A 12,781-nucleotide genomic window follows, 5' to 3' on the forward strand; every position below is an offset into this window, starting at 1 on the left:
GGAAACTGCAACAACATTCAATGACCATGATACTAGTAGCACCCACGTGGGCAAGACAGCCGTGGTTCACCACGCTCCTGCAACTCTCACAAGTGCCACATCAAAAGCTACGAATTCTACCCATGCACCTTACACAGAACCATGGAGAGATAATGCATCCAGATCCAACTCAATTGAACTTAGCGATCTGGCTCCTGAAATCCTAGAATTTGGGTACTTAGATCTCCCCCCAAATTGCATGGAAATAATTAAACAAGCGAGACGTCCAACCACCAGAGCATGCTATGCAGCTAAGTGGAAGAGGTTTGCTATACACTGCACTAATAACAATATCAACCCTCTAGAGGTATCAACAAGGGAGATTATTTGCTACTTGTTACACTTACAGCAATGTAATCTAGCGTACACATCTATCAGAGTACATCTAGCAGCTATAGCAGCATACCTACAAAACAGGCAGCGCATATCACTGTTCAGAGTACCAGCGATAAAAGCATTCATGGAAGGTCTTAAAAGAGTCATTCCACCAAGATTACCACCCGCCCCAGTCTGGAACCTCAACGTGGTACTCACCAGACTAATGGGGCCACCCTTCGAACCTATGCATAGGTGCGAAATACAATTCCTTACATGGAAGGTGGCATTCCTTATAGCCATTACCTCACTCAGAAGAGTAAGCGAGTTACAGGCATTAACAATACAAGAACCATTCCTACAGATACACCAGAATAAAGTGGTTCTTAGAACAAACCCAAAGTTCTTGCCTAAAGTAATTTCAGCATTCCACATCAATCAGCCAGTGGAATTACCAGTCTTCTTTCCAAAGCCACAGACGGTGGCAGAAAGGGCTCTACATACACTAGATGTTAAAAGAGCCATTTCATACTACATAGAAAGAACACAAGGCTTCAGGAAAACTAAACAACTATTTGTAGCATTTTCCCCAACACATAAGGGCAATCCTATCTCTAAAGCAGGCATCGCAAGATGGATTGTAAGATGCATACAAATATGTTACATTAAAGCAAAGAGAACATTAACTGTTCCTCCTAGAGCTCATTCCACAAGAAAACTAGGAGCATCTATGGCATTCTTAGGGAACATTCCCCTAGATGACATATGTAGAGCAGCAACTTGGTCTACACCACATACATTCACAAAGCACTACTGTGTTGATGTACAGGCTGCACAACAAGCCAGAGTGGGCCAAGCTGTAGTAAAAACTCTATTTCAGACAGTTGCGACAGACACTGGTGACCACCGCTAGGGAGGTAACTGCTGTACAATCTATTCATAAATGTACCATCTGCAGCCCATATGCCTCGAACGGAATATGCTACTTACCAGTATGCATCTGTTCTTGGCATAGAGGGCTGCAGAGTGGTACATGCCCTCCCTGCCTCCCCGGAAACCTGTGTCTGTCCCAACATTATCTTATTTAGATACATTTACATGGGCATATCTTTATGTACTACACTACACTACTCCATCTAACCCTACTATGGCAAAACAATCTAAGGATGGAGCCGATGCCCATGCGCACTAACACCGAGAGGAGGAGTCACCTATGACGACAAAGACTTCTCCAGAAGAAAAACAAAGTGCAATCATCCGAGCCCAACACCAGATGGCGATCTATTCATAAATGTACCACTCTGCAGCCCTCTATGCCAAGAACAGATGCATACTGGTAAGTAGCATATTCCATATATATATATATATATATATACACACACATACTTGATTGCATATTATACCTTGTTCTTAGGGGTCTGCGAAATTAGCATATTTTGGTTTTGCGTAATTATGCTAAATTTCGGATAAATTAGGTGTACTTATGCAAAATGCAAATCCTTCTTTCAGTGCAAAATGTGTTTCCACATCCATTTTTGACTCATTTTGCTGTAAAAAAAATAGCATGAATAAAATCAAGTTGCATGAGCAACAGTCACTGTCCTGGCCATTTGCCTTATTCCTGGGTGCTCGCAGTAACATTTTGCAGCAAACGTCACGTAATAACGCAAAATTCCAAAAATTACCCTAATTACTCTGGCATCATCTACATTTTGTCCGGACCCACTTTTGCCCCCTCCTTGCAGCTTCCCCCTTTTCCCTCTGTCTGAGCTCATCTTTCTCCCCTTATTCCCTCGTAATGAGAACTGCAAAATGAAATTAAGGAAAAAACTAAAAATATTATTACTGTTCCAGGTTCAATGCAGATTTTTTTGTATTGGGCTTTCAATATTTTTTTCTGTATTTATCCCAGTTGATAGCATTCGAAATGGCATTGACATATTGGTTGGTACACCGGGCCGCATCAAAGACCAGTTACAGAACCACAACCTTAATCTTTCCCAACTAAAGCATGTTGTTCTTGATGAAGTTGACCAGATGTTGGACATGGGCTTCGCTGAACAAGTTGAAGAGATTTTAAGTGTGGCATACAAAAAAGGTAAATTTTAGGAGAGCGTCAATTGTTTTGTGTATCATACATTTTATATTGAACAAAGAATGCTACTTAATGGTACACCATTTCACATAAAGCTGCCATCTTTTTAACGTTTTAATGCTATTGTTTATGTCCAAGAAAAACTTTATTTTCTAGTTATTCTCACTGAAATGTAATTTCTTTTTTCTCAAACTAATTTTTATTTAAATAAAAGTATTAATGATGAGAATTAGGCACCATTCAACCAAGACAAACTTGGTTGTTTGATCCTTAATCTCCTATGGAATTATAATCTGCTTCGGAGCCGAGGGATCCCCTTTGGAATGATTCGTGCTCCTAACAAATATAAAATCAAATCCAATCAAATAAAAAAATATCACTGATTCTCTGCAAGAGCTATCTGCACTAGTGAGGCCCTTTGGAGGCATGCTTAGATGCGATTTTCCAGATTTTTAGGATATGTCTAGCCTAACCTTACTGACCTGCTATTTGATGGTCCCGTTGTGGGAAGCTGGCTCTGTATATACTATACCAAAGTAAGGTATAGTGTGCACAGAGTCCAGGGGATCCCCAAAGGTATAGCAGAGTCTATAGTAGATAATACCTCACTCTCTTTTGGGGTAGTGTGGTTAAGCAGTCAGGCTTATCAGAGGGTCGTGCTAAGCATTTGTTGTACACACTCAGGCAAGAAATTGTCACACAGACTGAATTTATACCAATTGTTTGTATAAAAACTTATTTTCCTTTATTTCTAGATCTAAGATTTACTTAGTAGCAGGTAAGTTATACTTTTCATGCAATGCTACTTTTCAAAATACTGTGAGCACTGGTTTTGTAGGAACAGTCAGTTTATTTTTGCAGTTGATAAAACGGTTTGTATACTGTTCAAAAACACTTGGAATTACTTTCATATTACTTTTAGAATACTTTTCTAGTTTAGCATGAAACAAACTGCAAGCACAGTTTAAGCAACACAGGACATCAGTAAATCGGTTTTCTCTTTGAAAGGCACTAAGTTACTTTTGTTGCAGTACAAAAACAGTTCGACACTTTTTATCAGAGAAAACCCACCATACAATCCTATGGAGAAAACTGAAATGTTGGGTTTGCTTGCAAGTAAACCATTATGGGTAAGGAGTTTTAGGGTTAGAACCAAGGTTCCGCAAGGTTCAGGTTGGCACTCATGGGGCACCACCAGTGACAATGCGGCGTGGTGCAGAGTGCATGGTGCTAGGGTTGGCATATGGGGCTGGGGGCACCTCGGTTGGTGGCTGCTCACAGCTGGCCACTTGGTCTTGGGAGTCTAGCTCCTGGGATTAAAGTCCGAGCAAAGGGGGCAGGGTCGGCTGGAAGCAAAGGGCTTAGGAGGTCACAGTAGCCCAATGCAATCCTATAGAGATTCCTGGTTTTGGATTTCGGTGCAGGCTGGGTCCAGAAAGCCTTCCTGTAGGAACCAACAGCTGGGCAGGTACGTAGAGATGTCCCTTGACGTCAGGACACTTTGGGATGGGGTCACCAGAACTCCGGTTCGGAGACTGGATGGGTGCCTTTTGACGTCTGGAATCTGCCTACCGGGCTGGCCGCTTGGGATTGAGGTTCTCGTGAAGTCTGCAGGCATCGACACCAAACCTTGGAGGTGACACCAAACGATAATTTGGAGGTCAGAACCGCTGGGGGACCACTACATGATAGCTGAACCCTAGGGACACCAGTCGTGGTCGAGGGATGCAGAGGTAAGTCCTGTAGCAGGGTTTCTTGGTTCCGCAGGGGCTGGATCTTCTTTTGTCAGCAGGGCCACTGTCCTCTGGAGGCTTAAGTCTTTGTTGACGTAGGGGATCAGTCCTCACCAAGTCTGGAAGTTGCTGATGTTTTTTGGAGCAGTCGTTTTCTTTGGAGCTGCAGGCAGGCCGGTTTGGCTGGGGCCAAGTCAGATGTGTCTGGAGTCTGCACTGCTGGGATGTCTTGGGGATTCCAATGTTCTTAGGTTGTGGCGAACTGCCTTCTTGGTTCAGGGCTGCCCCCTAAGTATTAAATTTAGGGGGCATTGTAGGGGGCTCAAGATTGGTAGCCAGTGCGCTACTGACCTTAGGGTGACTACGCCCTTGGTGTGATTATGCTTTACTGCAAATTTTAATGAGACTCCAGTTAATTAATGCATTGATATATTCATTTTAGTAAATTTGTTGAGATTTATGTTAATTAATGCATTGATATAATCGTCCTTGCACATTGTGTATATTGGTGGTTGCCCCACGCTTTTATGATTTAAACTAAATCAAATAAAAGTAAATTTATCTATCTATCTACCCTTGGTGTGCTCACCCGATGTGGGGGAGTAAGCACAATTGCTAACCCTAAATGGAGGGTACCTGTCATCTGCAACATGGCGGGCACTGAATAGTGGGCTTCATCTCGCCTCCCCCACCTGAGGGGTGGGGCTGCAGAGGCGGCCACACCTTCTGAGCTGAACTAGTTTCTTCCACCGGTCTTCCTGCCGAAAAGTCGGTGAGACAGGAAGAGTGCCTGCTCCTGATAGCAGGAGAGGCTGGGGCTCACTTTGCAAAGGCGGTAATGCCTTGAAGCTCTCCTGTCACAAATGGTTCTTCCTGATCTGGGGAAATGTGTGAACACCTCTGCCCAGGAAAGACTTTGTTTCTGGGCCCTGGGAGCGAAGACTCCCATCCCAGGGGTCCAGAAACTTGTCTCATGGTGGTAGACTGGTGGTCACCAGTCAGAAATGCACCAGAGTCTGGTGTGATTCAGGGGTCCCCTCTAGAAGGGACCCGTGAATGCAGGGAATAATAAATCTGACACTGGAATCAGTGCAGGTTTATTATTCTGAGATGTTTGATAACAACCATCCCAGGATTCAGTAAAAACAATAGGGTGCGAAGCTCATAATGACCAATTTTGAGTCCGTATACCTAGTATGGCTTTAGTGGGCACTTATAATATCTAAGAATTGCCATGGGCAATACAGGGCCTGCAGATAGGTCCTCACATGAGAGATAGTGCATCCTGCTTTAAGGGTGACTTACCTAGGCGTAATCCAGTGCTGGGCAGGCATGGCACACAGGATGTGTGCCACGTCGACTCTTCACTTTTAGCTGCACCAAAACCTGCAGGCTGCAATGGCTGTGGTGCATGTTTGTGGTGAGAGGTCTCTGAGAGTGGCATAATACATGCTGCAGCCCTGAGAGGCCTTTCCCTGGCTACCATTCCCTTGGTACCATAGGTAACCTTACCTAAGGACTCGCAGGTAGGGCAGAGTGGTTCCGAGTGTGGAAACAATGGTACAGGTTAGGGAAAGAATACAGGTGCTGGGTACCTGATTGGCAGGGACTCTGAACACACTTGGTCAAAGTACATCAGAAATCTGGCAAAAAGTGTGGGAGGGGGGTTACTGCAAAAGAAACCCACTTTTACACCCATCTTATCCCATTAGGGAACGCACACTCTGCTCTAGAGCGCTTCAAAGATAGGATGGCCACAGTACATTCTCACGTGTCTCTACTCTCAGCTGCATCAACAATTTTACCCCCTCCGGGGCTATGGTAGGAGCTTCCAATATAGTCAACAGTCTCAGCTGCTGCACCAATCACTCCAGTCCTTTTGTGGCCATGGCCGCAGTGCCAACAGGAGAGGGCCAAAAGCACAGTGCAGCCCAGTCTTCCACCTCTCCTGTTACAACACCCCAGACCTCTTTAGCATGCCATTGCTGGCACATTGCCACTGTATCGGAGGCAAGATCTGACATTTTCTGCAGGAGGGCCATTTTTAGGTGTTGCCTAGCTAATCAGCGCCTGCGCTGCTCACTTGGTGAGACTATTGTCGTCGATTTTTGTTAGGAAGGGGGACAGGAGATTTGCACGCGCCCGGACAGGCGATGTGTACTTGTATGGCTTGCACAATGCGCTCATGGCGCGCCTTCACTTTCCTATGCCCCGCAGCCCTCTCAGGAATGCTCTGAGCGAGAGCAGCTTCCAGGGGCCTACCGCAATGCACGCCTGGCATGTCTCACTCGTCTTACATCTCCATCGGTTGAAGTTCTGTGCGCGAGCTTTCACTTTCCTATGCCTCGCAGCCCTCTCAGGAACGCTCCGAGCGAGAGCAGCTTCCAGGGGCCGACCGCACTGCACGCCTGGCCTGTCTCACAGGTCTTGGATGTCCGTGCCTGCACCATCGGTTGTTGCTCTGTGCACTCTGCTGCTACTTGGCTGCCTTAACTGCTATGGCTGCACACCAGGTCATTCAGTGTGGGGTTATGTCATGTTTGTCAGCATCTGTGGCAACGAATGCCGCAGGATTACTACAGGATAGGTATTAGCTGGCGGGAGCTCCACGAGGAGCAATCTACGTGACTATCTTGCTTGGCCGCGCCCTGAATTGTAATTCTGACATAAGTAAAAGGGGCCCTAATGCAGTCCATGGACTTTGCTCCATTGTTCCCCCAAATCTTGCTGATCTTTCTAGTGCAACCATGACTGGAGTACACCACCCGGTCTATGGACATGCACCAGCTTATAATAATACACAAGGAAACCAAGTAGAAAACTGTTTACTGCCCCACAACCTAACAATGTTGCGTCTTGTGTCCATCAGTTTGAGACCACTGAAGAGTTTTGAATATTTTGACGAGACATGCTCCTCAGAAATAAAGCATTTGCAATGCAACAGGTCTCTCATTTAGGCGAGTTTAAGCTATTGGCATTGTAAATGACACTGCTTTTTATTTTTGTTTGCGTTTTTTAAACATAAATAAAAGTCATTGTTATTTACAATGCCAATAGCTTAAACTTGCGTAAATGCACAACCTATTGCATTGCAAATGCTTGTTTCCTCTTGCAGCAGGAAGGTAATGCTCTTTTGGCCAAAGGAGCCATAGAACGGGTCCTGGCACCAGAAGTTAGTTGTTGTTATTTCCATTAAATCCTTGTGGCAAAAAAAGAACCAGGGCCTCTGTCCCGTTTTTCAATGTCTTGCCCAGGTCTTGTCTGCCCTAGACCCTGGAAGATGGTTGGTAATGCTGGACCTGCAGGACCCTAATTTCTACATTGCTAACCTGCAGGCCCACAGGCATTCTGGTAGGCCACAAGCATTTTTAATTTGCTGTAGTCTCCTTCAACCCCACCCCATCCCCCCGACTGACTGCTTGAGGTGGCTTTATCAGCCACCCACCTCTACACTACAGTGAACCTCTCCACATTCTTTGTTTGTGTTCACTATCATCGTGCTGAAATCACAAATGACTCCTTCGCAGACTCTCCCCTTCATCTTACCCATGCTGGACACAGTGCATTTATGTATCTAATCTCCGCCCTCCCCGGACCAGCGAGTCCAGGATATTTATGCTATGATCCCAAGGATTCACCCTCTGCCCCATATCTCATTGAGGATGGCTGTGAGGGTGGTGGGACTGATGGCTGACAGCATGCTACTACGCAAGCATGACAAATGGCATATGCAGGCTCTGCAGTGGGATCAGAAGTCGCAATGGGGAAAACACCAGGAGGATTGTTTGGATCTAGTCTGGATTTTGACGGAGACTGCAAGAGATCTGCAGTGGTGGTTGCAGGACTGATTGGGTTTTCAGCAGGACCCCTCTACTTAGCTTACCGAGAAGTCAGTGGTGAACGATGCATCACTTCTGGATTAGGGTGGGATCTTGGCGAGGTGAAGATCAGAGGCATTTGGTGTCCACTGGAGGCCCAGCTCCATATCAGTCTTCTGGAGCGTAGAGCCTTCCACTTGGTGTTGAAAGCTTTCCTACCCTCCATCAAAGGGAATCTAATGCAAGTGCTCACCAACACCACCACCACTATGTGGTACTGCAACAAAGTGGGCGGGTGGGGTCGTGCATCATATGCCAGGAGGTTCTGCATCTCAGATGTAGCTAGACCCTCAAAGAATTTTTCTGGTGGCTTTCCACTTTGAGGTTTCTTAAAATGCCAGAGTGGACAAATGTAGTGGTCAACACTTTGTGTATCACATGGTAGTTACGCCCAGCGTCGGTGCAGGGTCTGTTCCGCGAATAGGGCGAACCATGGTTTGATCGCTTCGCCACTGCCGAAAATGCATTTTTAGGTCTCGTCCTATTCCATCCCGCAAGGAATGAATAGGACGAGACTATAGGGGCTAAACTAAGAGCTAAACTAAGCTCTCAAAAAATGCGGATTTCCAGAAGTGCATGTGTCCCGTGCACGCGCTTCTATCACAGGTAGGGCAGAGTGGTGCCGAGTGTGGAAACAATGGAACAGGTTAGGGAAAGAATACAGGTGCTGGGTACCTGATGGGCAGGGACTCTGCCTCGCATCACCACATCAAAGCCAGCCATCTGTTGCTTCCCCAGCGTGGTGCCGCTAGCAGCTTCACTTCAAAGGGATCCGCTCCGCCCCCTGCTGCATCAAAGGCTTTCATTTCGCGTAAGTGATTCTGGTTTACGATTAAAAAAAAATAGCCCAAGTATTGCCATGGACATAGAGCTCACATGTATAAACGACTCCAGTGCCATTTTGAAAAAAACACGCCCTTTGCTGTTAATATTCTATAGGTACGTCTGTGTGTTTCCAGTGCAAACATTGGCAGCGATCGATATGGTCACTGCAGCAGTGAGAATGCAGCCTATTAGTCAGCAGGGTGGGTGCCGAGGGGCACCCTGGACGCGCTCTGTTAATGAGGCCCCTGCTACATGCTTTCTCCCCTTGAAGTGGTCGCTGTAGCACAGAAGCGGGGGAGGTTCATCAACTGACTGCAGAGCTCATAATATCCTTTATTTTTCCAGGTTACTTGTATACTGGCAAAGGAAGCTCGGAGTAACATAGGGTTATTGCATTTTCACTCCCAAATGAAAGTACGTGCACGATGGAAGCCTTGACTGTGGGAAGTGAATTGCAAATATGCAATTCTATCTTGCGCAAGTTGTAGAGCAGTTAGGGCGAGAGAACCAGACCCCTACCCACAGGTTTCGGCCCAATAACACTTCAGAGCCAGAGCAGATTGCCCAATGCATTGTGGAACGTTTTATTGGTATCTGGAGCATGGCCTGCAGGCTGTGTATCCACACAGAAAACGGCAAAATAAGGCTGTCCAGCTGGTTGTCATTGTGCCCACTGACTACGCCTGCTTTGTGACATGGTGTAAAGCTGTCTTGCACGAATCGGGCCTTGTCGTTTACCTGCTGCTACGTGGGTGACCCTGCCGGTTGTGTGGCTTCTCACCTAACACAGGGGGTAACATCAACACTGGCTTATGTGAGTTTAACGAACCAACGGTGCTTGCAAACTATTTCAGGTGAAATCTGCAAGCAGTCGAGTTTCCCCATCATTATAAATTCTTCGACTCTGGCTACTGCAAATTATGCTTACCACTCAAGCCCTTGTTTTATTTTGGGGGAGGGGCAGCAGTAAAAAGCCTTACTGGCAGGCCCGGCTCCAGGAATTTTTAATTGGGTGGGCCAAGGACGCATTTGGGTGGGCCACTGCGGGCTCGATTTGTCGCATATATGTCTAGGCAGGCCTGCTTCAGGGCCCTCCTTTACCTCTTCTTAGTCTTACAAGGCCCAGTAAAACTCACTCTTTTCCAAATCTCTTTTTAATGTTATGACTCACAAAAAGTGTTTTTTCTATGTAATGTTCCTTTGATGGGAAGAGGAGGTTTCTGAGGTGGGAGTATCAGGCAAGTGACACTTCTCTGGCTCCCTCTCTGTGAGCCTTCAGGGAGAATCCCTCTTCATTACTACCTCCACCTGACCACGGACTCTTCAACGCACTCCCTTACAAGCTTGATTAGCCACTATTCCTCTCCAGTGCACCTTATCTCAAAGATGACCTTGGGCCCCGCCCCATGTCAGGCACCATCTCCCGGTAAAAACATTAGTAAAATCACCTTCATACTTAAAACTTTGAATAGAGCAATAAATATAATTAGCACGCACTTTAAAGTATGTTCCACAGTGGCCCTTATGGCCCGACTGCTAATTAAATAAACAAAAACAGAAAGGCCATGACAGGGCCGGCTTCAACGCTGATGCAAAAGTCTTTTTTGGCGCTGCACCAAAAACCTCTTTCTCCATAAATGCCTTTACTACCACCTTCCAACAGTGTACCTCATCCGTCCATGCCCCCCTATTGACCTCTTCCTCGGATTCCCTCACTGCCACACGCCACAAGTGCCCCTCATCTCCCCCATAGCCCCTCCCCTTTATGACCACCTCCTCGGATTCCCTCACTGCCACCCTCCCCCAGTGCCCCTCGTCTCTCTGTAGCCCCTCCCCTTCATGACCTCCTCATCAGACTCCCTCAATACCACCATCCACCGGTGCCCCTCATCTCTCCCTAGTTTCCTCCACCCCATGACCTCCTTTTCGGATTCCCTCACTGCCACCCTCCACCAGCGCCCCTCATCTCTCTGTAGCCCATCCCCCTCATGACCTCCTCCTTAGACTCCCTCACTACCACCCTCTACCAGTGCCCCTCATCTCTCCCTAGCTTCCCCCTCCACCCCATGACCTCTTCCTCGGATTCCCTCACTGTCATCCTCCAACAGTGCCCCTCATCGCTCCATAGCCCCTCCCACTACCTCCTCCCCTGATTCCCTCACTGGCACCCTCCACCAGCGCCCCTCATGTTTACGTATCCCCTCTCTCATATGCATTTAATTTGTTGTATAACGCTGCTCATATCAATGTAGTGTGTGTCAGTACTTTACACCACACACACACTTACAGAGACAATGAATCATGCAAGTATGTAAATCAGTCTACAGGGAATGTCACATAAGCCAATGAGGATTACAAGGTATAGGAATCATAGGTCATCCATTCTGGTGTAGTATATTTTAAGAGGGTTTGGTCTGGGGAAACACAACCTTAGGATTTAAAGAGTATTCCATGGGGGTCAGCTTTACTGATAAAAATGTATATCTGCCCAAACATACTCATTTTAGCAACATTAGAATAATGAAAAGACTAGGGAAGTTCTAACTATATCACAAAACAAAAAAAGCGAAGTTCTAATTATACCATTCATGTTTGTTTGCAGCTCTTTGGTGGCAGTTCATTGTTCACTGCCTCTTGTTAGGATTGTAACTTCTGAAGTAACACAAGGATCTCTGTGACAAAGGCAGTAACCCACTGAGCTATCCACATCAAATACAGTGCGTCTGCATCTAAAAAATACTAACAGACAAACGATTGCTCTAAAGCAGGATCATTAATCACCAACTTTATCTGGATATTGCCATTTTGTATTGTTTTATTGTTGACCAGCATCGGCTATGATGAAATGCTAAAAACTGTTTAAATGAAGCACATACGAAATATGTGTCCTGCTGGCCCTGTGCAGATTTTAAAAATAAATTTTTTTTGTAACACATTCTCTTACCTACTCCATTAGTCATATTTCGTGTCACAGCCTTATGTGATAAGCAGCTGCAGGGGTCAGGGGGTGACTAGGAATAAACAGACCACTTGCCGCTGCGCTGCATAGAAAAAGAAATATCAATGCAGCAGGACAGTAGGCAAAGGTTACCAAAGGTTACCGTTGTCAAAGAAAGGATTTGTCCCCTTTCACCATGCAGAGATGAAGGGGTGAAAAAAGTAAACAAAGCCTAATTAACATGTTAATGGTCTTTTAAAGACCTGTTAAGTACTTTGGTGCGGCTGCGATAATCTTAAACTGTTTGTGTGTGTGTGCGCCCGGGAAGCTGTCTCCCCGGGCTGACACACACGACCTGCGCGTTGCGCCTGCCTTCAAGCCCTCACTGCGAGGGCCAAGGCTCCTGTTTGGGTGGGCCAGGCTCATCTTTGGGTGGGCCGGGCCCACCCGGCCCACCCGCTAGAACCGGGCCTGCTTACTGGAAGCTAAATAGAAACGAGTTGTTGTGATTGCTGGGGCGGTAGCGCTCCTAAAAAAGCAATGTAGTTTTAGTGTTTGCAGCAGTTTCTCGTTAGAAAAAGTTTTGACTAAAAGCACTCTTCTCAAACTGTTCGAAATCCAGTGTTCCGAATACACATTTGAGCGCGGCCGCCGGCCACTTACACCTTACACATGTGTATACATCCCCCAAGGAAGTGTATGCACAAACACAGCGTCTTGGTCAATGCACTAGAAGTTTACACTACGGTAAAGTTAGACCTGACGGCTGTGAAAGTGATTCTATATATTATTCTCGTGCCACATTCGTGGTACTTGGTGGGCCCGTAAATAACAAGGACTTGTTCTGTTTATCTCTTAGGGATTAAAGCGGCTAGAAGCAGCAACCGCGGGGGGCTCTCGGGTGACTCTGGCAGACGCATGAACCCTCTGCTCTTTTTCGTTGCCTCTCTCACGTCTC

The 12,781-nt window shown here is 46.3% G+C and overlaps 1 protein-coding gene across 2 annotated transcripts in view; it reads left to right on the plus strand.

Moving 5' to 3' along the window:
* Window positions 1-12,781, plus strand: part of LOC144754879 (nucleolar RNA helicase 2-like) — a 650,789-nt gene that overhangs the window by 213,761 nt on the left and 424,247 nt on the right. For both annotated transcript variants that reach the window (XM_078643201.1, XM_078643200.1), the window contains exon 7: window positions 2,267-2,452. In XM_078643201.1, coding sequence (XP_078499327.1) covers window positions 2,267-2,452 — 186 coding nt within the window. The remainder of the gene's footprint in view (window positions 1-2,266; window positions 2,453-12,781) is intronic.

Source organism: Lissotriton helveticus, chromosome 5_1, assembly GCF_964261635.1.
Source record: "Lissotriton helveticus chromosome 5_1, aLisHel1.1, whole genome shotgun sequence".
Lineage (NCBI taxonomy): Eukaryota > Metazoa > Chordata > Amphibia > Caudata > Salamandridae > Lissotriton > Lissotriton helveticus.